This window comes from Antedon mediterranea, chromosome 3 (genome assembly GCF_964355755.1).
Source record: "Antedon mediterranea chromosome 3, ecAntMedi1.1, whole genome shotgun sequence".
NCBI classification, from domain to species: Eukaryota; Metazoa; Echinodermata; class Crinoidea; order Comatulida; family Antedonidae; genus Antedon; species Antedon mediterranea.
The window spans coordinates 23,788,067-23,815,033 of NC_092672.1; the positions used below are offsets into that span (position 1 = coordinate 23,788,067).

At 32.7% G+C, this 26,967-nt stretch overlaps 1 protein-coding gene across 1 annotated transcript; it reads left to right on the top strand.

The window, feature by feature from the left end:
- The first annotated feature begins 70 nt into the window (after positions 1-70).
- Positions 71-26,475, top strand: LOC140044176 (uncharacterized). The gene is made up of 20 exons (XM_072088653.1): positions 71-310; positions 5,891-5,947; positions 6,313-6,423; positions 6,687-6,786; positions 7,151-7,275; positions 9,817-9,906; positions 10,009-10,048; positions 10,160-10,194; positions 10,555-10,579; positions 11,267-11,418; positions 11,951-12,040; positions 12,542-12,721; positions 13,142-13,384; positions 15,659-15,856; positions 16,403-16,714; positions 18,280-18,579; positions 18,823-18,903; positions 19,674-19,875; positions 20,412-20,474; positions 25,943-26,475. The coding sequence occupies exons 1-20, from the start codon at positions 167-169 to the stop codon at positions 26,473-26,475; spliced, it is 3,081 nt and encodes a 1,026-aa protein (XP_071944754.1). The 5' UTR covers positions 71-166.
- The last annotated feature ends 492 nt before the right edge of the window (positions 26,476-26,967 follow it).

A 26,967-nucleotide genomic window follows, 5' to 3' on the forward strand; every position in this document is an offset into this window, starting at 1 on the left:
TCACTTCCCCAAAACCAACAGTTCCTTTTTTTTTTTTTTTCAAAAACACCGCCGCGCGCCATTTATAATAAAGTATCTAATAAAAAAATAAAAAAAAACCACTGTGTACCGCCCTCTCTGTTATGACTCGGTGACCTTAAAATAAACAACAGCTATTTAATTACACATGTTTTTTGCTATGATTTTTGCGATCAATCAATCAACAAGATATGTTTGTAGCTGTTACTACACCCATAACATATTTTTACCTAAGTTTAAACTGCATGTGACGTATATAGATGATAAAATATTTGCTGATATTTGGAAACCGGTAAAACCTGTTGCTGCCAAATCTTCTTTGTGCTAGAGGCCTAGCTAGACAGCAGAACCTGGTCTGGTCCTAGTTAAGTAGAACGGATTAGGCCAAGTTGAGCCGCCGACAAGTTGAGCCGCCGCCAGAAAAACGTTATTTTCTATGGAACGCCAAATGCTAACTTTCGCCGGTGCTCTTTCAATTTATGTTAGGGATAACCATGATGGAGAAATAAGTTAGTTATTTCTCCATGGGATAACGATGTACATTCAAACGTTTATATATCATGGTTTTTAGTATATATATTATTAAATATTATAATTAAAGAAATAATTATGAAAATCTGGCTTGTAGATTCCAAAATATAAAACATCACCGAAAGTGATCGTTTTTAGCCAAAAATGACGTAAACATGTTGCCCCTCACTCAGTCGGCAGTTGTATGAACTACCCTAGGCCTAGGCCTACTCCATTTTTCGGTAAAATAATTACCGTATATTTCGGTGTATAAGTCGCACTTTTGACACGCAAATTTGACCTCTAAATTAAGGGTGCGTCTTATACACCGAACATAAATGCCTCACCACACAGATTGTACACGTAGGCCTACATAGGCCTAGGCTATCGTCACCTCGTTTGCTAGGCCTGAGTAGGCTAGGCCTAGCTACAGTAACTAAACTAACGTAACGGCAACCTGCTTCTGCCTAGGCCTAGTTTTCAAGTCAATTTAGCATGATGTTATACTAAATATGATGAAAAGATTTTTTCATTATGGCGCTCCGATAAAATTTCATTTGTAAACGTTTACGTCGTACGATTGGAATAGTATTTATTTATACAGTAGTTATACGCACGATCGCCGTACCCCAAGCGCAAGCCCTTCTTTTGGTGGCACATGGTGTACGGTATTCGACTAGTATATTCTCCAGGTGATTATAGCCGTATCCGGATATTCACCCCCTGGACATTTACCCCCCGGAAAACTACCCCCCGGACAACCACCACCTGGACCACTACCCCCTTAGGACAACTACCCCTTTAGGACAACTACCCCCCGGACAAACACCCCCCGGACAACTACCCCCTTAGGACAACTACCCCCTTAGGACAACTACCCCCCGGACAATTACCCCCTAGGAACAATTACCCCCCGGACAATTACCCCCCGGACAATTACCCCCCGGACAATTACCCCCTCCTCCCCGGGTAATTACCCCGCGGACAACTACCTCTGACACAATACTCCCCGTAGGACAACTACTTCCTGGACAATACTCCGAGGGCAAATAATCTTTTAGGACAACTACCTCCGTAGGACAACTAACCCCTGGACAACATTTCATTTGTTTGTTTTCATTTTACAACCCGGATTATACAATATATTTATATACATGATAAAAAAAAACAATAATAGCTCAGTACCACCAGTAACCCGTATCACTGTAATTCCTTTTTGGTTAATCGTATCAAATTAGAAATTATATTATCATAATCTTATTACCCCGCGGACAACTGCCTCTGACACAATACTCCCCGTAGGACAACTACCTCCTGGACCTGGACAATACTCCGAGGGCAAATAATCTTTTAGGACAACTACCTCCGTAGGACAACTAACCCCTGGACAACTACCACCCAGAAAACTATCCCTTTAGAACAACTACCCCCCGGACGGACAACTAACACCCAGACCATTCAACAACCTGACCTCTGCAACAGCGTATAATAGGAATTAATAACTATATTTTAATTCTTACTTTGACGAATTACTATTCATTATTGTAAACAAAAGTAAAAGATTGAACATAAATATAGCCTGGTATAAACTGAAGATTGTCACATGATCATAGGATAGTCGAACGTATTATATAGTACTCCCTGTATTTACTGTAAAAACTGGGTTCGCTAATAATAATAATAATTTTTGCGTCAGGACAATGCTTCGATAACCACTGGTCTTAAAAGAATTAATTTTTGTCTCAAATTTGTCATTTGTATTTTTGTACACTTGAAGAATAATATCACTTTTGATATTTGACCTCAATGTTCACTCACCGAATAAACGGCGATCTTTAAATAAATTTCCCTCAAATAAACGGTGACCATGTCACTCTCATGACACATCATATGGAATAATCGGCGTCTATTTCCATTAGATTATACCCCCTCCCATTGAATAAACAACTTTCTTCCAATAAATGTCCACCTAAAAACCACCTAAACAATAAACAGCCCAGGCCGTTTTTTTCAATAAATACGGTACTTTAAATCTAGCAAATCTAGGGCCTGGCGTGCTGTTAAACAGAATAATCGGTTAAAAACGGGTGTTTCGAAACTAGAGACCCGAGACCAGAGACCATGAGACCCGAGACCCAATACGAAAAGGGAGACCTAAATATACGAAAAGGGAGACCCACGTACGAAAAGGGAGACCCCACTATACGAAAAGGGAGACCCCACTATACGAAAAGGGAGACCCTAATATACGAAAAGGGAGACCTAAATATACGAAAAGGGAGACCAAATATACGAAAAGGGAGACCCAAATATACGAAATGGGAGACCCAAATATACGAAAAAAGAGACCAGAACGAAAAGGGAGACCCTAATATACGAAAAGGGAGACCCAAATATAGGTCTCCCTTTTCGTATTGGGTCGTGTCAGGTCTCTGGTCTCGGGTCTCTAGTTTCGAAACACCCGTTAAAAACAGATGATTTCATTTTTACAGAAACCGGTCCTATATATTTGTCTACTTTTAGATTGGGGGGATGGGGGGTAGTTGACCGGGGGGTAGTTGACCGGGGGGTAGTTGACCGGGGGGTAGTTGTCCTAAGGGGGTAGTTGTCCTAAGGGGGTAGTTGTCCGGGGGGTAGTTGTCCGGGGGGTTGTTATCCTAAGGGGGTAGTTGTCCTAAGGGGGTAGTTGTCCGGGGGGTAATTGTCCGGGGGGTAGTTGTCCTAAGGGGGTAGTTGTCCGGGTGGTAAACATCCGGGGGGTAACTGTCTAGGGGGTAGGTGTCCTAGAACCGATTATAGCATGGACCTAGCGTACACACTTCTCGGATACATAGATACTAATCGAATACGATTGTCCGTGAAAACGTGCGCCCTCTCGAAAAGATCGAGCGAGGCTAGCCCACACACGTGCGTGTTACACACACGGTCATGCACTCGATGTTGCGGCGAAACTCATGAATAACAAGTTAGAAAGAACTTGTTGAGGCTGGGCGCGGCCGAGCCTCCTAGGTAAGAAAAAACCTAAATAAAGGACGCCGTTGTAGATATAACAAAATATATTATTACAATAATATTGATTACAATTTAAAAAAACATTGTTTTGATGAAATATAAGGTGCGTCTTATACATCGACGATATAAAAAATACCGATATTTTACTCTCAGTTGGGGGTGCGTCTTATACACAGGTGCGACTTATACACCGAAATATACGGTACATAAAATCACGCTTTTTAGTAAAATATTTTGTGTATTAACATTTTAAAATTCAATAAAATATGATATTAAAAGATTAGTAAATAAAAAATAATATTTATTTAACCTCATTCGAAAAGTGTTAATACTCTATTAATTAGTACGTGGTAGGCCTACACGCGAGAAAAATTATGAGTGCACTGAATTTTTTCCTCGAAAGATTAAAAACAATTAAATATTACTACTTTCCTTTGCTGTGTTAATTGTGATAGGCCTATGTAATTATATATTATTTATTTTCATGACACAATAAACCAAGACCATGAACTTATGTACTAGGACACCATCCTAATCACTATGCGAAATGTCGTAAAAGACGCATGCACTGGGCGTTTCATAGAAATCACCGGCGGCTCAACTTGTCGGCGGCCCAACCGGTCATATCCCAGTAGAACTAGTAGGCCTAGGCCTGTCTAAACTAACCCTACCCTAGACCTAGGCCTTTATTTTGGAAATTAGATTTTTTCCGCTGTAGTCATTCTGAAAACTTTACATATATGAATTTATGATATAGGCCTTAGTCTAGGGTATGCAGTATTTTTATAATTTACATGCACAGGTCAAAATTAACAAATTATGCATTATGATGGTACAGTACGGTAGTACTGTAGTTTCCATAATAGCCTGGGTGCAGAACAATTATTATACACATTTGCGGGAAAAAAGTATAGGAAAATTTTTTTTTTGTTTTTCTAATAGAGTATACCATATAGAATGTCAGAAAAAAAATCCCCATTCCAGGGTCTTGGGGAAAATTTTTTATGGCACTTTTAAATTTTGGCCTATATAACACACACAAATTCCTATTAACATACACAAATACCTATATATAGGGGATAGGGAAAATCAATTAACAGTTTTTGTTACTTGCAGTTGTGTTTTAATGATTAAAATTAGTAGAGGCTTACTTTAATAACTACTTCTCATAGTAGTTGATGAATCAAGTCGATACGATGACATCATCATGCCAGAATCCAATATGGCGTCCGATTTGGCGGGAAAAACAGGGTATTGCTAAACCCCCGCAAACCCCTGGAAACCTCCAAAAAAACATAGAAAACCCCACCGAACCGACATAAAAGTGATTGAATCATGGAGTGTACACCACACTGGGTATGTCCATGTAAAAAAAAATTAAAATTTCTACTGTTAACTACTTATTTTTGGGATAAAACGTCATTTTTTGGTTAAAAATTAGCAATCATTTTTTACCAGAAAATGATGTTTTACCCCAAAAATAAGTAGTTAACAGTAGAAATTTTATTTTTTTAAAACATGGATATACCCAGTGGGTCGTACAATACATGATTCAATCACTTTTATTATGTTGGTTCGGTGGGGTTTGCTATGTTTTTTTGGAGGTTTGCAGGGTTTAGCAATCATTTTTGACCAAAAAATGATGTTTTGCCCCAAAAATAAGTAGTTAACAGTAGAAATTTAATTTTTTTTTTTTCATGGATATACCCAGTGGGTCGTACACTACATGATTCAATCACTTTTATGTTGGTTCGGTGGGGGTTTGCTATGTTATTTTGGAGGTTTCCAGGGGTTTGCGGGGGTTCAGCAATACCCTGTTTTTTCCGCCAAATTGGACGCCATATTGGATTCTGGCATGATGATGTCATTGTTATGGACTCGATTTATCAACTACTATGAGAAGTAGTTATTAAAGTAAGCCTCAGCTAATTTTAATAATCGTAACACAACTCCAAGTTAAAAAAAACGTGAATTGGTTTTCCCTATCCCCTATATATAGGTATTTGTGTGTGTTAATAGGCATTTGTGTGTGTTATATAGGCCAAAATTTAAAAGTGCCGTAAAAAATTTTCCCCAAGACCCTGGGATGGGGATTTTTTTTCTGACATTCTATATGGTATACTCTATCAGAAAAAAAAGAAAAAAATTTTCCTATACTTTTTTCCCGCAAAATTTGTACTGCACCCAGGCTATAAGTGCTCCGTTTAAGCACTGAGTGAGTACATAATTATATGGTATGTAATTTAAATGTGAATGGGAAATAGAGAGAAACAAGCTTCAAATTGGAGCTACTGTATAGTACATATAATATTAATAATAAAATGTGAATTGTTTGTGTATTATTTTGTAGATTATTAAAAACAAAGGGTGTGACAATGAAGAAGGATTCACAGACGTTCTGAGAGTCGTAAGTAATTGATGTTTTAATTTATGTAATTATGTTAAGTTATCTGGCTGATAATGGTACAAGTAGCAAAATACAGTTCATATGTGTGTTGTAGCAGAATACGGTACCTGTGTATCAGAATACGGTACATGTGTAGCAGAATACGGTACCTGTGTATCAGAATACGGTACATGTGTAGCAGGATACGGTACCTGTCTAGCAGACAATTTTCCTTTTTTGTCAATAAACTCTTCTAGGAATAAAACAAAATTTGGCTCATGCAGACAATTTTCCTCATAGTGGGACATTCAAATGCAAAACTATATTTTCTTTATTTTATTTCATACCATTAAACACAATGTTATCTCACTAACAATTCATTTCAGGTTAAAACAGAAGTAGAACGTAGAAAATCACTTGGCCGAGATTATTTAAAGAGAAAAGAGACAATTTTAAAATATTACACACCACTCAATCAAGAGATATACAAACTACAGGTATGGAATTAAGTAGTTAAAAAAATGAAATAAATATTTTACCTGTTAACTACACCTTGCTGATGGAATACAACTATGAATGCATGTCTGATTTTGTAAAGACCAACTATTACAACAAATGTTTAGCTTGACTACTACAACTGACAAGGACAACTTCCCCTTTAGTTATATGTTTAGTTAAATATCTTGACTAAAAATATTTGAAATAGTTGGAAAGTTTTACTTCTTTATGGTATTATATTTTCTCGTTGAGATTGTTATAGATTTCATTTCTGAGCCTAAAATTTCTGAAGTTGGTTGAACATAGCAAGCAGAAAAATGCATCAATGCAAAGTTTGATAAAACTCATGAGTACTGAAAAAGGTTTGTTGATAGTTGACCTATTGTAATCAAATTCTATAAAAAATTAGTAAAGGAGTCTAACTTAAATAACTGTACATTGTGAAGCTCATTCTGCCATGGAACAGTAATCGAAAAAGATAAAAATCAAAGCTATACACTAGTAAGAGCAAGCTTTCCTATATGATTAAAACTATTTGACGAAAAGGCATATTTCAAACACATTAAAGGAAAAGTTAAGCACACAAAAAATGGCAAAATTACATGTTTTTGCATTGTTATTTTGTGAACAATGGATGTTCTATAACTCAAAATGGCATTCAAAAACTTGCATATTTACTGTAATTACGTTTTATGTTTCACATTTAACTGTTTTTTTTTTATGTAGGAGAGCGTATTTACTCTTTTCCAATATTTACTGAAGAGTTTTGTAATTCATTTAAAGAAGAAATAGAACATTTTGAAAACACAGATTTACCAAAAGGAAGACCAAATACAATGAACAATTATGGTGTAAGTGTGGCTACCGTAAATGCCCTGCTTTGCATAAACTAATCAAAAACCCCACCTCAAATATTAACTCCCCTACCCCATTAACATCATTTGGTATAAATGCCCCTCATAAACATTAGTAGGGTAGGAAGGAGGGGTTACCGTGCACCCCCATGATGTATTTTTTTAATGTACATTTTTGTAATCCTGAATATATATAATTAACATTTTTTGATGTTCCCAAGACGAAATATTGTCCCATGGGGTCTTTTGGGGGCCATTTTGGTGGCCATCTTGGATTTATCAAAATCATAAATATAGACGGTACTTGACAAAGACTGATCATAGAGGTCTGATTTTGGTCTTAAATTGTTCAGAATATGCACATTTCTATGTACTATAATGAAAAGTTTTCGTTCAAAATGGCCATAAATGCCACTTTTGACCTTTGACCTTGTTTTTACATAAGGGTCATATCTTGGTAACCCCTGGTCATAAAGATTTTATTTTTATCTTAAATTGTTCAGAATATCCATATTTATATTAGCTTTAATGAAACATATTTTTGAAATTTGACAGGAAATATCATTTTTTACCTTTGACATTATTGCATAACGATTTTCTCAATAATTAATAATAATAATAATAATTTTTGTATTTTGTGACAATTGTAACAAAAGGTGTGTACACACTATAACAAAAGGTATGTACACACTATAACAAAAGGTGTGTACACACTATAACAAAAGGTGTGTTCACACTATAACAAAAGGTGTGTACACACTATAACAAAAGGTGTGTACACACTATAACAAAAGGTGTGTACACACTATAACAAAAGGTGTGTACACACTATAACAAAAGGTGTGTACACACTATAACAAAAGGTGTGTACACACTATAACAAAAGGTGTGTACACACTATAACAAAGGTGTGTACACACTATAACAAAAGGTGTGTACACACTATGACAAAAGGTGTGTACACACTATAACAAAAGGTGTGTACACACTATAACAAAATGGCATGTTTTTTTGTTTAGTAATGTATGAAATATTTATTTTAGATGCCCCACGGTACAGAGGGTTACTTGTAAATTTAAAAATTGGTGAACATATGAAAAATTGACATAATTCGTTTTTGCTTTAGCCTACATTCTAGGCTCCCCGACGAGGGGGTTAGATTGTAGTAATTTAAAGCAAAAAAATAGTAAAATTGGCTGCTAGTCAGTGGGTTTTTGCTTGAATGTAACCATTTATTTTGTCATTTTATAAGTGACCAATTTATTTATTTTTTCATTTTTTTTTTTCATCTTTCATGTTTTTTTGTGGGACAATACATCTTTAATGAAATTGTTGTTAATATAAAAGTTGCTTTCAAAAGACATCAGACCTCCCAACTCTCTCCCTAAAATACAATTTATTTTGGATTAACCAACAAAATATCCAAAGTTGTTAAAAACAAGGCCAACAGCCATTAAGTCGCGTGTTACAATGCATAGTGATACCGGACCGACAGACAAACAGACCGACAGACAGACAGACGGACCGACCGACATAGTGAACTATACTGACCGAAATTACTGAACATGTTTAAAAATGTTGAAATGTTTAAAAACATTTATATTTTTTTAATTTACACGTGCGTAGCCTGTCACTTTTGACGTGCTCGTATAACGTAATTTCGAGTTGAAAAGTAAGTCAAGAAAACAGAAATCGGGCAAAAAGAGTGCGCAATAACATTTAACGCGCAGTGCGCGCGCAAAAATCTGCGCACTCATGGCAATTTTGTAAACGCTTAAAATTGCCTGAAACGTACTCTTATTTTATCGAAAATAAATTGTGAAAATTTTAGGCGCGCGTACGCATGCGTTACATGCGCTACGCACGTAATTGTATTGCCATATGATGATTTATGCCCTGAAATTTATGAGTACCAAATTTTATTTAATTGTGATTCATGGTTGTTAAGATATGATTACAAACGTGATTTCGTTAAATCGTGCGTAGACCGCGTAATTTTTTATTGCGCACCGTGAAATCATAACCACATCGATTCCTGGCCATAAGGAATATTCTGTGAAAAATTGATTTAGCTAGATTAAACTGATATCAAGATAAGGTCATAAAGCGATAAAACGCATAGTGATACCGGACCGACAGACAGACCGACCGACCGACATAGTGAACTATAGAGTCGCTTCCACGCGACTAAAAATGTTACTACTCTAGAAATAAACTGAACGTAAGATATTCATGGATTGTTTAATAAGTGAAGTAATAAGTTTGCCATGTTTACTATTATAAATAATAAGTGTTCTTGGATTGGATGTATTTTTTTTGTAAGTAAATATTATAGCACCCCTCTATAGTGTGGACATGCTTTTATAAAATCTTCCAATATTTCTAAGTTGGGAAGTCCAAAACTTCCGTATAATGGTTATCTTCTAAATTATATTAATAATTAGAGCATAGCATTTCATATTTGTATAGAAGCCTTTACCAGTGACATTGCTTTAAATCTTAATTACTTTACAGATTCACATTTTTATTTCTTGCCAGGAAAAGTCACGCCCAAGTAAGAGAGACAGAAAGTACAAAGGAATAACATTTCCTGGTATAAATTGGGGGAAAAAAAATTTTCGTCAAAAGGTAAGTTTTTCTCTAATCAGTTTATTGAGTTTGGTGATTTACAAATTGATTTAGAAATAAATATTCATGTACATTTTGATAAACTAAATGTATGTTTTTTAGTTCAAAACTACCACAAACAGCAAAACCACCACAAATAGTGGTAAGTTCATTTTATTTTTCTAACAGCTATACAATGTCAAGTTAACTCAGTTCATCTAATAGATAAATTATGATTTTCTTATACTTTATTTTGTATTTAATCAAATTTTAGAGGTGAATACTGAAACACCTGCAAAAGCTAAAGATGTGAGTACTACAATATAGCATTTGTTGACTGTTCTATTTAAATCTACTCTACCTCCTCAAAAAGAATAATCCATCTTTCTTTCAACTCACAAATTCATTACTTGTATACTGTTTAAAATGAGGAATTAAATCTATTATACTTTTAACATTATAGCCCTGGCGAAAGAACAGTGTTTAACTTTTCCTTATTCTATTAAGATCCAGCCAATGATAACCATTGACAGTAATTTGCCTTCGAATTTATATACTTACTTTTAACATGGTATATAACATTACACTGATATGAATGGTTCAGAAAGTAAAACATTTACCTCTATGTTATTTATATAATATTTGTTATTTTTATTTCTTGTGCATCAGGTTAGCAAGAAATCAACTGCAGAAGGTAAGTGTGTAATTAACTTAAATTCTTAATACGTTAATTGTGCAAGTATAAAATAATGGAACATGCTGAGTGAATAATAATAGAATTAGTGAATGATAAAAATGATGATTCACAAATAATAATAATAAAGTTGATAAAATTAACAGTGAAAGTGTTTACTACAATGAATCAAGATAGCCTTTCTACCCAAAGAAGAGCCATTTAATAACTTTTTACATCTTTTCTTGTTATTTTAGGTTTAATTAGTTTTATCTTTTAAACATTTTAATTGTAGAAAAAGTGATTTACTGAAATATTGTTGCTACAGTATATAAGTGCATTATAAATTTATTTTTTATCTTATATAAATATCATGTGTAATATTTTACTGAAATGAGAAAGAGGTAGATCACTATTATTCAAATTGTCATTTAAGTGCAATAATGTTAAAAACAAAAACCAAAAATTAGGGTGAGACCACGAAACACAACCAAAAAAATGAACGTAAAGATATAATGATAAAGATAATGACAACAGAAAATTACCACAGAGAAGATGTCATTGATAATAGTAAGATTTAGACAAATTATAATAGTTGTAGAGATGATAATGATGATATATTCAATGTCTATTATCTTTTTACATATATTTAGTCTATTTGATTTGTAAACAATATTTTTTACACATTTTTCCCGTTGATTAATAAAGGAACTGAAGATGCATCATTGAATGTTCAACAATCGTTGGATAAATATATTATTCAGGAAATTTTTTCAAAACAAGAAGTAAAACAGTCTCCTTTGGAAACTTTTAACATTTGGGATCACGGGGGACAGTTAATCTATCAAGGAATACATCAGGTAAGTTTTGGACATTTTGTATGTTTGTATGGTCTATTGTTTGTGTATTAACAGTTTTAATGCCTAATTATGGCAGTATCTTATCTGTATCACATGGATAGGATTCTGCTGTGTGTAGATAGGTGGGAACATGCCCACTGTAAAGATTGTTGTTTAGGCCTTCCACCTATCTTAATGTTAACAGATTACCCAACAAACCTCTGTGTATCTCTTCACACACCCAATCTATAAGTTTTGCAAGCTATCCATAGACTTCTCTCACTACATGTGAAGTGAATTTGAAGAGCTTTTTCTCTATTTAGAACTCTTAACTATTTATAAAGTTTACTTTTCTTTATTCTAATATATTTGTATTCTATTCACATTATTTCTATATTGCTGTTTTAAGAGATAAGTATTTCTTTGATGATATGCGCTCTATATGTTCTGGATATATTTATTGATTTTAGAAAACACTGCATTCTATTACATCAGTAGGCTTTACTATCCTTGTCAAATAGTTTATAAATAATTGTTTTTATTTTGTATGCAGATCTTTGTGACATCAGAGGCAGTTTATGTTGCTGTCTTTGATTTGAGTAAAGACCTCGATGATCCTGCATTAGTAATAGATCCCAATGGGGTAAGTATTTCAGGGGTATTAGATTAGATTAGATGTTGTTGACAATCTCATTCATTGGTTAAAAGTAAAATGCTTTCATTGCATTGCAATGTAGCTGTGTCAAAGAATGTCATACTTAGTTTTATATATATATATTATAGACTAGTGCTGTTCCACCGTACCACGCCAAGAATGTTAAAGAGTCGCTATCCAATCAAGTTTGAACAATACCATGAAAGCCCCAGTGGTCTAATGGTTAAAGCAGAAGGTTCCGGGTTCGAGTCTCGGTTGGGAAGATTTTTTCTCATTCTCGCAGATTTCCTCATCTTATCATTTCAAATTAATTAATTCAATTTCAGTATATCACCGGGTGGTTTAGAATTTATTCTGTGCCTGTAATGTTTATATGTATATATGTATATAATAACATAAAGTTGAAATTATACGATTTTTATTTGGTACTAAAATAATATACAATTTCTTATAGATTTTTATTATTTGAAATTAAATTATTTTTTACAGCAAGAACGTGAACATCATTGGACAAATCGTCAGTTTTTACTGTCTTCGATCCTGTCAGTTTATTCCCATAGTCGTATATTGGGAGAGAATAATGAGAAGGAAGTAAATTTACCTGCTATCCTTGTTGTTGGCACACACAAGGCAAGTCTGGGAGATACAGAAGAAGAACAAAATAAAGAGGTTAGTAATAATCTAGAATAGGTTTGTGTTTACAGTTAATACAAAGCTTAAAATATTTGTCTTGGGCACATGTACCACAGTGGGTATAGTACATTGAAACTGTAGGACTAATAATCAATCAATTTACACAGCTTTAAATCCACCAAATGTAATTTAGCTTTTTGTGCAAATTAAGTTGACATGACATAAAACAAGTGATTGTCAAATTTGAAATATATAAAGAATATACTTGATCAAAATAAAACATAGAAGAGGACATTTGGACTTTATTAATATTACTACATGTTAGCATTTTAAGGTTTTAAAATAAACTTTTGGAAAGAAAAATTAACAATTCTTTTTGTATGTTTAAATACGGTGCTGTTTTTATTGTCTTTTGTTTGTATATTATGTAGTAGTGTTTAATTTTTTTAAATCCAGGCAGAGGTGGTTTTACAGAAAGTTAAAGATTCCCTGAAAGGAAAACCATATGAAAAACATGTACTTGGATACTATGCTGTTGAAAACAGTAGAGAGACTACAGACAAGAGCTTTAGTGATCTGAAAGAAGTAATTCAAGATCTTATGAACCATTTAAAACGGTCTATTCCATTAAAGTGGATGCGTTTTAGATGTGAAATGTATAATCTGAGGAAGGACAAATTGATATGTTCTGCAGAAGAGGTATTTTATTATAATTTTTTTTTTTAGGGAAAGCAAAACTTGTTCAATAATAAATATTGTGAAGGCCAATCACCTTTCTTTAACAACACATTCAAGACTGTCTGCTCTTGAAAACAAATCACCAGATTCAATTCTATTATACTTGTACTTGGTGATGTTTAAATTTCACCTTAACTATCCGGGCTATGTTCAATACATTAATAAACCAACTAACTCCCGTACCACTTTAGGTGCCTCGAATCATAACACAATATGTATGTTGCCAAAATACAGGCAATACTTTAATAATAAATTAAATACCGCTCCTGAACAAGAGATGCAATCAACACATTACGCGGCTGTTTTTAATGTACTGACTGGTCAGTGTTCTATGACAACACTGACATAAATGCTAGTGTGACTGTCATCAATGAATACATCAAGCAATGCATCAGCAACATGATCCCAATTAAACATAAGAAGTCATACTTACACTATTGCTAACAATATTTTAATGCCTTAGCGTAAAACAGCGTGCCTTTACTAACAACGTCTACAGTCTCGTGAAACAAAAAGAAATTAGAAATTCAAAAACTGTGATAGCCAAGCAGCATGTAAAGCAATGCAAACCATAACTGGTTTTAACTGTAAACAAAAAAAAGGATATAAATGGTAATACAAACTAAACTTGTAAATGACCTCAATGAATTCTATTGTAAATTTGACAAATATGACTTTAGTGATTGTATTAATGCAAAAGTTAAGTTACTAGAAAACAAAGTTAAACTATTAGATCATGAATCTTACATGTTGCATGTTGATGAACACTTAGTTAAGCAGGTTTTAGGTGTTAAATCTAAATAAAATCTATGGGCCCTGATGGTATTAGTAATAAAGTCCTGAATTGCTGTAGCCACCAATTGTCGGCAGTTTTTACTAAACTATATCAATGCACTATAGACTCTGGATTGATCCAAAATATTTGGAAAAATTCTCTAATTTCTTCTTTGCCAAAAGCTAAAAATAAACCTCCTACTTACCTCAATGATTACCGTCCCATCGCGTTAACATCAAATCCCATGAAATGTCTAGAACGAATCATACTAAGAGCACTGGGAAAGTCAAAAGATGTTACCGCAAATAATATTAATCAGTTTGCATATAAACCAAACATAGGTGTAGATGATGCTGTGATCCTATACAATACACCTAGACAAACCAAGATCCTATATCAGGTTGACCTTTATTGACTTTTCCAGTGCCTTTAACCATACTTTAACTGTATTCAACACCACCTACTCATTGATAACATGTATAAATTAAATGTCAATAATAACATTTTGCTTTGTCTTAAGTTACTTCAGAGAGAGACCACATTATGTTAAAATTAGTGATACACAATCTGAATTACGCAAAGTTAGCATGGGCGCACCACAAGGCTCAGGCCTTCTTTTATGCTTATTCAAACCGGACGTAGACTTAGAGTACCGCTTAGAATACGAACCTCAAAATACCGATTATCATTCGTCCCACAATGCATTTTTGAGTATAATGACACAAGATAATAATTATAATCAATCTTACACAGAATTTATAACATTTAATTTTTTAACACGAATGTGTTTACTGAGTATTTTTTTTTACTTTTTAAAGTTATTCTAAATGTTTTATGCTGTTTTTTGCCTTGAGGAAGACAAATTTCAAATTATATATTTTTTGACAATAAAGTTATCTTGGATCTTGAATATGCATTGGCTTATAACTTTTAATTCAGGTTTAGATTTATTATTCATTCATTCAATTCATGTAAGACTTTCCTTGCTCAAACATAAATTAAAAGTAAATATAAATATAACAGAAATAAACAATATACTTATTCAAAGAGTTTTAAACTATATTCATTTCAACTGGCATATATGCATGAATAGAGTAAGAGATGAATAGCATTCAATAACAATTGTATTCATTTCAAAATTGACACTTGTCTGACAAACTTAGTATGCAGAGGGTGAACATGTTTAAAACATAATTGATTTTGATACACTGTCAATAGAAATCAGTTATTCGGAAATGCTTTTAGAAATTTACTTCTCACTTCAAGTATGGCATGCACAATAGAATATTCGCAACATTTCCTAATACAAAATTCGAGCCAGATGCGGCTTGTGGTATGTATTGTATTTTGACGTTGAGTGTGGAGAAAGTTATTTTGAAGAAACACATACCAATTGTGTGGGGTACAACACTTTTATATTTATTTAAATTTTTTTTTAATGCATTTTTTGTTGATTTTAGGTTAAAGAAATGGCCAGACAAAACGGAATTGGTGATGAAAGCCAACAGTTAATTATGCTTAACTTTCTGTACGACCTTGGTGACATCATCTACTTGCCTGATAATGAATTATTACGGAATCAAGTGGTGTTGGACCCAATGAGTCTTGTTCAGTTTGTTACAGCATTTGTGACAGTGGTTACGCCTGATGAGTTTAAAGTAAGTGGGCTTATATAATGAACATAAATGCTCATTCATTTTCTTTATAAATAAACAGAAAAAAAAATTATAAATTGTATTTTATTGGTTAATTTAGTTATACTTGGATCCACAATTCCCATGTTGATTTGTGTACAAATAATAATCTGTAAATCGTCTTTCTCTAATGTTTAAATATGATGTGGCTGTGTTCAATATCTTTCACACAGAGCAATCTCTCCCAGAAATAAATTGTTCAGCTCTACTTGAAAGAGCTTTTACTGTGAATTTCCTTGCCATCTCTAATTATGTCACTACTCATGTTAGAAAAGGGCTTTAGTTATTACAAATTTAAATATTAGCTGGAACTAGAGATTGCTTGGTGTTTTACTATAAAATCTGACATTTTATTCATTGTATTAATTCACTACTGTTCACAGGAGCATTGGTGTAGCTATCAATCACTGCAAATTGTATAGGAGTTATTTAAAAGACCAACATGTCTTCATCATAGGTCTACTCTTTTACTTTAAACATTTCATTTTATAATTTGATGTGTTATTTTAGAAACCTCGGTACCTTGAAGCTTTTAGAAACCTTAACAAAGGCATACTGGATGAGATGTTGTTAAAGAAATTGTGGAAGAAGCATGATATTGATGATGAGAAATTCCAATTCCTTGTAGACCTGATGATTCGATTTGGTTTCATTTGTGAGAGAAAAGCCTCCACCAGTCAAGCCAGCATGGAAAGTACATCTATAGTAGGTTTTTTTCTTAACCTTTTAACACTTTATACATTCCATTGCCAATTTGGTTTTGTGACACCTTTAAGTTGGATAAGATTCTTTTTTACTGAAAGGGAACTTCGTATTGACCTTGTTTTTTGTACGAAATTAAAGCTAAGTAATAATAATACCGAATAGATTGCAAACATGTTTACACTGGTTGATATAAAGTTTGCGGTACACCACATATATAAAGTTCTGAAAAGAACTGTTGAGTTTCTCGACGTTTCGATCAATATACTTTGATCGTCCACAAGAGTTTATATTTGGTGTACTGCAATCTTTATATCAACATATTGATTTCAGCATGAAAACCTTCACACAATATGTCATCCGTTACATTACTATTACAATTTTAATAGATCCATTAAAAGCCAAACTAGGAAGTCCTTTGTTGTAATTAGCATTCATTATGTATAATTCAAATGTTCGACGATAACTCTATACTGTATTTGGTTTTCCGCACTTGGTTGTTATTGTGCAAACTACATCAACTGGAGCGGTTGTGTTTCACTCGACCTCTCTAGGCATGAAATCTCTCTGCACAATCTAGAGTATATAGTCCGGGAATTTTGAACGAGTCCAGCCGACACAGTATAGGCACAAGGGCACTCCTTGGGTCTAGTACAAGCGTTTTTCAACGTAGCAATTTTAAAGCAACTTAACAAGTATTTTTATATCATGTTGTTTGTATAGCTGTCTGTATATTGATGATATTTTATATTTATGCTATTTCAAGCTGAAATTTTGTATGGATTGTAACCGTATCGTGTTTCTATATGAGCCGTTTTGCTTGATTATGTACCAACAGAGCTTGGATACTATTTTTATACAATCATTGGATTGATTTTTCGTTTTCGACTTGGATGTTCTGATTAAACATTTTACGGTATTGACTCAAGGTCACTTTGTTCTGTAAAATGGAAATGGCTTTCATTGGATTTGTTATGTACCCTTTACATAAAGGGTAGATATGTATTCATATACAAATTTTGTCTATCTGATGTGATGGCATCATCATATGGCCAGTTGAATTAAAAAAAGTTGGATTTTCATCTGTTTCGTAAATGCTTGTTGCGTTGAAAAGAAAGCGCATCTTACTTTTACGTGTCCAAAATTCTTCAAATTTGTATTAATGTAATTTTTTAGATAATTATCTTCTAAAATAGTTATCTTTATATGTCAATTTGATGACGTCATCGTGTTAAAAATTGAATTAAAAGATGGGTACACTGTAATATGCTGTATGATACAAAATAGGTACAATTCAGCACTGTAAACATATTTAATTCATGTTATAGGATGGCATAATAATTGTCAATGCTCATATATTTTAACGTATGTGCATGTTGCATTTTCGCGGATAACCCAATCTTGTCACTTTGACGAGTTCAAATCTAGTTTTTGTTTTGAATTTTAACATTGGCCTATTAACCGTATTTTATCATTGACCTATAGCATTTGTGCAATTTGATATAATATTTTTCTTGTATTGTTTTCTTAATTATTCCAAGCAAAATGAATTTCCGTTTTAAGTGGACCAATAAAATGTCTTGAATATGAATCTTTACACTGAATAATTTTTTAAAAAGTTTTATTTGATTAGAATTAGGAGAGATCTTCACACATTCTAACACATTTAAACATTCTTATTGCAGGAACGATCCTTTTTTGTGCCTCTGCGACTTGCTTTTGAGACGTCACCATCCAGTGAAGTGAAATCTGTGCATGATGGGCACTATTCTATCAGTATATATTACGACCTTTGTGGACATCTGCCTGACATACTGTTTCCATATTTAGTGATTGATTTCATTAAAAAATATCAGAAGGAGACAGGAGATGACCCCAAACTATCAAATGACTATGCAGAGCTCTACGTCGACCAATATCATAATGTTATCTTGTCTCTTGTCAAATTGGTAACAAAGCAAGATGACCACAAGTTCTTGTTAAAGGTAACTTACAATGTCTAAATGACTTCAGTATTTTTTTTCTGTTCCATTGAAATATGTGATAATATAGTTATTTTATGCAAATAATAAAATGCAGTTAAATGTTTCTATTATGCAATTGGTTAAAGCATATACATCAATTTTAGAATAAACACCACACTAATTCGCAACATAACCTATTATATTTGCATAGATAAAATGTTTAGGCCAAAACTTTCAATGTAACCTTCAAATGTTTATCTTCAGGCTACAATTAAAGTTAGAAAGGCTCTTGGCGAAACAATTACTACCACAGAATGTGAACCTTCTCCTTCAACATGTAAACAGGTATGTTATGACTTTTTTCTTTCTTTTTTAATACTAAATACGATAAATTAATTTTAACAGGTTATTTCCACAATTAGTCACATGATTGGTTCTAGCATAATAGCATAATAATTGCTACACTTGCTATAACAGGAAATAGGCAACAAAGAATGTACCTTTAAAATCTTGCTGAGTTTAAACTTTACGACTGACCTAACCAGCTGAAGCCCCATTCAGCGAATTGTAACGTATGGCCTCTCCACATTCCCGGATATGGCACTCTCATAAATATTTTTTGGGAGTGTGTAATGTTAAATTAACTGAAATGAGAATATTTTAGGAATAATGGACATGTTATGGCCTAAATCGTACTCATTAAAAATATTCCAGCTTGTCGGCATAAAATTGATATTTTTTATAAACCTGCTCCCACCTCAGTGGCACCATGGTTAGGGCTGAGGTGTGTGAATTTTTTAGGAATCTGGAAATCTAAATATCTTGAAATGGTAATCTCACAGAACGTGTTTGGGGAGTGTACAACATTTTTTGTTAACCTACATCTCTCCACCTCAGCCCCAATCAAGATTACATTTTCAAATTTGACCCATGGAAAAATTTAAGGCAAGGGGGACTTCAATTCCTCCAACTCTAAATGCCCTCTGTATTTTCAAATTTTAATCTTGATTATTATTTGTTTGTGCATTATCCCTTTTTAAAAATAAATGTTAAAATGATGAATAAGCTAGATAATGAAAAAAAAGATTAGTTGAAGATGTTTTGTATTTTTACAGGTTGTATCAACTATTGAGATGTCTTTTAAACATTCTAAAGATGGTGGTAGAAGGGGCATTAAATTCCATCGATGCATTCCCTGTGATTGTAGTAAGACATCTGAGAAGAAACATATGCAAATTCTTGGAGATTTCCAGGATGAGATGTTGCCATGTCATGGAAGTAACATGAATGTTAAACGATACAAGCAGCTATTTGGAAGTAAGTTAAGCCAAGATTGTATTATAGATTTTGTTATTCACCAATTACCATAAGGAAAATATTTTTATATTTATAACCTGAGTGTATCTTTGCCATTTCATTATTGTAAAACATGTTGTTCAGTATTTAGTACTATAACAAACCTGAGTATATCCTTACTATCTGACCACTAATTTTACCGACTTTCTGAGCATTTTACTTAGTCCTAAACGCTTGAAATTTGTTACATACTGTTAAGAATATTTGTATAAATCTTATAAAATTAAGACCAGAAGTGCCATTTCAGACCTTTAAATTGACGCTACACATTTCTTTAAATGACTGTATTAACATTGGTTCCAAAATCGTAGCTTTATAGTCTTCACTTTTGTGTAAGTAACTTGTTCACAATAAAAATATTTCTATATGTACTGTATAACTAGGATGGCCCAGTGTATCTATAAATATGACAATCTTTTTAGTGATGCCTGCTCAAAATGTATTGAAATGTAGTGAAATTCTTGATTATAACTAATATAAATATTTCTTCTGCATAGATACAGGAACATCAAATGTAGATAGACCAACTGCCGCAGCTCTGGTTACAAGCAAATTGTCAGGTTAGTTGATTGGTAACATTATATAGGATTAACAGAGTACAGTGTTAACAGCTACAGTAATGTAGGAAATACCAGCATTTGCAGAAATGCTATAAACTAATGTAGAAAATATAAATACTGTATACCAGTTTATAAATGTAAATAAATGTCTTAAAACTAAATAGACCATTTTGCAATTTTAATAAAGTTATTCACTTCTGTGAAATTCCATTTTTTCAGGTAAATAATTTTTTTTTCAATCCAGTTTTTGTCCAAAAGTGAATAACTATTACGTGACATTAAAATGGTATATTCAACAAAAAATGTGAAAACAATTTTTTTTTAGGGGGACAATATATCTTTAACATAACATACATATTGAAAAAGAAAATTAAAATTTATAAATGACAATAAAATATAAAAATATGAAAACATATGAAGGGGCAGTACTGTAAGCGAATAGCTTTAAACGCACAGCCCATGTAATAGTAAAAACAATATTACTGATTCTCATTCTCAATCAATATATGAACGATAAAAAGTTATGAAAAAGAAGTAATAATTATCGCAATCAGCATACAAAACCTGATGCAAAAAAAAAACTTAGTGTATTTAAGATTGATGGTTGATAACTAAAACAATGAAACACATTATAGATGATAAAAGAGTTAATTATTCTCGCAGCTTAGAGTAGTAAATGGTGGTACATCCGTAATTAAATATTATTATTTGAATTAATGATTATACAGTACAAACAAATGTTTCCTTAGAGTAGTAGCCGCTGAATTACAATGCGTATAACTTTGATGCGCAAAACAAATCAGACTAAAAATTCAACATTTTTATCAATACTGTGTTCATGTACTGTACATGTAATAAGGATTATGGAAGAATTATATATTACTCCATGTAGATTAACACTTGTTTAACTGTAGGACTTTCATTTCAAAAGCTTACTTGGATTGGATAGACAAAAATTGAAAACTAACATAGGGACAAAATTATAAGGCGGGTAACATTTTATATCAATTACGTAATATACTGATCAATAAACTGGAAATCATCAGACTTTTAAAAATTAAATCAACTACAGGTGGTCCAACATTGACAATCCCGAATACGATGATACAATGGGACTTTTAGGTATAGTCTCCAGTTTGTAAACTGATGTAAGCACTACAAAATTAAAATTAAAACAATGTTTCATTAATATTTAGTTACATCCGCCAAAAAGGTATATGTAGTCGATTGCGTGCGTGTGTCTTTTTGTTTGTTAGCAGGATTACTCAAAAAGTTATTGCAAGATCTTTACCAACATGAAAATACACATAGATATGTGGTCAAGAACCACTCCATTAAATTTTGGAGCCAAAGGGAATATATAATTAGTTATCCGCACTTGGCGGATAACCCCTTGTTATTGTCAGGATCTTTTTTTTTTTTTTTTTGGTTATCCGCACTTGGCGGATAACCCCTTGTTATTGTCGGGATCTTTTTTTTCTCTTTTTTCTTCTATTTTCTTCTTTCTTTCCACGATTTTTGTTCGCAGCGTATCTCTAATTCTGGCAAACATATGATTGTATAACTTTGTCAAAAGATAGCTGTAGATGTGCAAGAAACTTTTTTTTTCGAATTTCGTGTCGCGCAGCGTAAGTTACGCGCGATTTTATGAATTTCAATGATTGACCATAGATTAAAAACCAAAAGTCATTTTGTATTGAAACTTGGTGAAAATTTAAGTCATATCAAGCGCAAACTTTCTATGGATTAAAAATGGCATGTTCTACAGAAAGTTACGCGCGCACGCGCGTTTGAAATTTCAAAATACGAAAAATCAACTTCTAATCAATTTTCTACGCGTTTCATGTCATTTTGAGCATTTCAAAAATTCCCAGGCGTGCGCACGTAGCGCAAAAACATCTTTTTTTGTTTGTTTTTTGTTTTTCCAGCCTTTTCTAGTAAATTTACCAACTTTCAAACAATTTGGACTAAAAATCACGTCATACGAGCACGTAGAATTGAAAAATTTGCGCGTGTTTTTGATGAAAAAGTTCAAAAATTCGTGAAAATTATGCCTTTCTTTAAAATGTCATAGATTCTAAACTCCGTGGTGAAAATTTTTAAAATTTCAGATTCTGGAAGTAGATGAGTGGTAGATATCAAATCATGCAACGATATGGCTAACCGGACATTGTGACGTCATCGTATGGCCACTCGAATATAAAATATAGGATTTTTGTCACTTTCGCATAGCTCATCAAATTTAATAGAGCGCATCTCCACTTATCCGTATTCCATTTCCCCCCATTTTGTTATATTGTCTAGGCCAATCAATTATCTTTCGCATAATCTACCATTTTTTTAATTGTGATGACGTCGTCATGTCCAAAAGCGTCAATAACTTGGGTCCCTTATTTTCACCTATTCTGCACTGTATGTAGTACGTATACAGAATACAGTGTATAACGTATATACTTTGACGTGACGCAAAATTAAGAGCGCACTAACATTTTTTCAATGGCATAATCGTTTTTCTGCGCGCAATATTCTAACGTATGACGTGCACGTGGCGTTTGCGCTGCGGATAACCTAACTCGTCCGTAGTGACGAGTTCAAATCTAGTTTTCTTTTATCTTATTCTTCTTTCTTTCCCGGAATTTTGTTCGCAGCGTATCTCTAATTCTGGTCAACATAAGATTGCATAACTTTGTCATAAGATAGCTGTAGATGTGCAAGAAACTTTTTTTTTCGAATTTCGTGTCGCGCAGCGTAAGTTACGCGCGATTTTATGAATTTCAATGATTGACCATAGATTAAAAACCAAAAGTCATTTTGTATTGAAACTTGGTGAAAATTTAAGTCATATCAAGCGCAAACTTTCTATGGATTTTTATTTTTTGTAGTATTTTAAATCGACTTTTTAGGATTTTATATGTATTTTTTGTATGGCTTTTTTTATCGTATTTTATATTTTATGTACTGTATCCATTTTATATTTGTATGTACTGTACTTTTGAAAAGGCCAACAGAGTTTCCCCATGGGGATAATAAAGTTTTAATTGAATTGAATTGAATTGAATTGAAGATGGACCTGTAGCTATAGATGTGCAAGAAACTTCGTTATATGACGTTAGAGTCGCGCAGCGTAAGTTACGCGCGATTTTATGAATTGCAATGATTGGTCATAGATTATAAAACCAAAAGTCATTTTGGTGAAAATTTAAGTCATATCAAGGGCAAACTTTCTATGGATCTAAAATGGCATGTTTCAAAAGAAATTACGAGCGCACGCGCATTTAAAATTTTAAAATGCGCAAAATTAATTTCTAATTAACTTTCTTCACTGATCATGACATTTTGAGCATGTCAAAAATTCCCACGCGCGCGAACAATTTAACGCGTAAGGTGCACACGGAGCATGAAAATCATGTGTTTTTCTCTTGAATTATGATTTTACAGTCTTTCTTAGTCATTTTAAAAAAGATTGACATCATTTCAAATTAAAATGACGTCATACGAACACGTTGATTTAGACCATTTGCGCGCGTTTTAGTTGAAAAAAAATAATGCCAATTTTGAATCTATTATAGCTCTTCAGGATCAAAAGTGACCCCCAATTTTTTTTACTTATTATGTAAGAAGATAAATTGTAGATATAAATTCATGCAGAATTATTACCTCTCGGATGTTATGACGTCATCGTATGGCCACACGAATGTTAAATATAGGATTTTTGTCTCTTTCGTTATTGCTCATCACATTCAACAGAGCGCATCTCGCTTATACGTATTCCATTTCTATCAATTATCTTTCGCATGAGTTAAAAATATTTTAATTTTTATGACATCATCTTGTCTAAAAATGTAAATGACGTGGGTCACTTATTTTCATCTTTACAGTAAATTTCAATCTGTTATAGCTCGTCAGAATAAAAAATGGTAATCATGATTAAAACGTTTTCTGGAATATTGGAAAATTTAGAAATAGAGTTATAAAGCCTATAAATGGAAGTGAATTGAAGCAATCCACGACCATGTGACTTTTCTTTTACTTGAAAATTGTGCCTGACCTATCAACGGTTTCAGCTTTTATAATCTTGAATGACGCCCTCTTGAAATTCCACATTTGATAGCCTTTTGATCCGGAGGTAATTTTTTTATAATTTAATAAGTCATAATTCAGTAAACATTAGGTTTACGAAATGGGCCGAACATCACACGGTGGCGTGCATAGCCTATACACTTTTATGTTTGCCATTTATATATATATAGATGTTGTTTTTATATGAGAACAATTTGAGCCAGAGTACAATGTGTGAACCCAGGGCCAGAGAATGAAATGGAAAAGAATAAGGGCCAGTATTTTTTAAGATAAAAAGCTAATAATTAATATTTGAGGTTTCTCACTAATTAACAGTGATTTCCTCCAAATTATTTACATGTTGCAGTTTATAGATGTATTGTCCCTTTGTCAAATTCCAAAAAAATAAAAATAAAAAGATTTTGAAAAAAAGTGGGTCATTTTGAAGTATCATAATAGTTATTAACTTTCACCAAAAATTTGTTGAAAAAAAAATCATTTAACTGAAATACAGACGTTTTTTGGTTCAAAAAATAACTTTGACTTCCAGTAAAAGTTTTCGATCAAAACATATCTTATAATGCAATGCGCTTATTTGGCTACTCTGTATGCATAACCATAAAACTTCCTCGCGATCTGTGTGAAATCACCTTCTCAATCCTAATTAGCATCATGAATAATGTATACTCATGGTTTAAAATCTTTGTTTACTTTTGCTCACGACTATTTTCCAGACGAAATGTAATCAAATTAATTTAGCTGATAATTACATAAAATTGTTGTTTTTGGCTCGAATTTTCGACTTAAAGTGAATAACTTTAATATTACTTTGATATGGCCAATAAAAATTTAGTATATTTTGATTTTAATTTTTTTGTGTTTCAAGGGACAATACATCTTTAAAGTAATAACATTACACTGTCCATCAATTTATTATTAACCACTATGATCTTTTATAAAGAATAACTATTCATTTGAAGTTAATTAGATTTTTACAAATTGTTGCATGATGTAGGTGAATTAATTGTCCATCACAAATATACCTTCAGTGTATCATTTTGTCATGTCTTTGTATTTTGGGTATGAATTCTCTATAAAATCGCATTTCAGTAATTTTAATTTTGTTGCTCAGTCAGAGTGTAGTCAGATAGTATACAAAAATGAGTTGAAAGATTAATTTATTCATTCAAGTTCACCTTTTGGTTGTTTTATTATCTATATTAATTGCTGTACTAGCTTTATTTTAATCATTTTTCAGTCATCCTGTTGTTTGGTAGTATAAAAGAATGTTCAAAATGTTGCTGCTGAACTTATTTCCAATCTGTTACATCAGCCTTCTTTTATTGTGCGTTTTAAGTCCATGAAAAAAGATTTAGTAACATAAATTTAAACTTTTGTTTTTATTTTAGGTGAAATATCTGAAGATAACTATCGGGAACTGCTTAGCAAAGTGTCATCGTGGTTCAAAGAATCAGAAAAAGTCAACCTATTGAAAGTTATACTTTGCAAGTGTGAACATATTTCTGTTGTAGAAATAGAAAGAAGGAATGATCCATTTGAGCTGTTTAAGTTACTTGAAGGTCCTGGAATCATTAGCCAATCAAATATCGATGTTCTCATTGAAATCATTGCAATAGGAAGGATGGAGGGTGTGTACGAAAGCATCAAGCAGTTGATACCAACCTTTGCTGGATTTGAGAAATTAATCATCTCTGAACGCTGGAATGATGTACGAAAGGTCATCAGATTTGGTCTTAATATAAGTAACGCAGATAAAGTAAAAATTGGACAGTTGCGTGGCCTGAAGGTTAAGGAATCGGATGATGTTTGGATTTTAATATTTAAGTTAGTAATGAAAGATACTTTCACTAAAAAGAGCACAGAATTCGTTCGACTACTTAAGGACAATGACATGGATATCCTTGCTACATTATTGGAATAGATAGAATACAAGATAACAATACATAACATGTGACAACATAACACTGAATTAACATTCTACTACTTAAGGACAATGACATGGATATCCTTGCTACATTATTGGAATAGATAAAATACAAGATAACAATACATAACATGTGACAACATAACACTGAATTAACATTCTACTACTTAAAGACAATGACATGGATAGCCTTGCTACATTATTGGAATAGATAATACAAGATAACAATACATAACATGTGACAACATAACACTGAATTAACATTCTACTACATAAAGACAATGACATGGATAGCCTTTCTACATTATTGGAATAGATAAAATACAAGATAGCAATACATAACATGTGACAACATAACACTGAATTAACATTCTACTACTTAAAGACAATGACATGGATAGCCTTTCTATGTTTTGAAATAGATACAATTTAAATGTGACAACATAACTATTAGAATCGGAATTAGCACTCTATATCATAGTAATTTAA

Excerpts from the sequence above, each read along its gene's own strand:
- LOC140044176 (XM_072088653.1), top strand. The coding sequence starts at position 167 with ATGTTTTTTGCTATGATTTTTGCGATCAATCAATCAACAAGATATGTT. Across the intron at positions 7,276-9,816 it reads ATACAATGAACAATTATGGT|GAAAAGTCACGCCCAAGTAA; the intron begins GTAAGTGTGGCT and ends ATTTCTTGCCAG. Across the intron at positions 16,715-18,279 it reads GGGAACTTCGTATTGACCTT|GAACGATCCTTTTTTGTGCC; the intron begins GTTTTTTGTACG and ends TTCTTATTGCAG.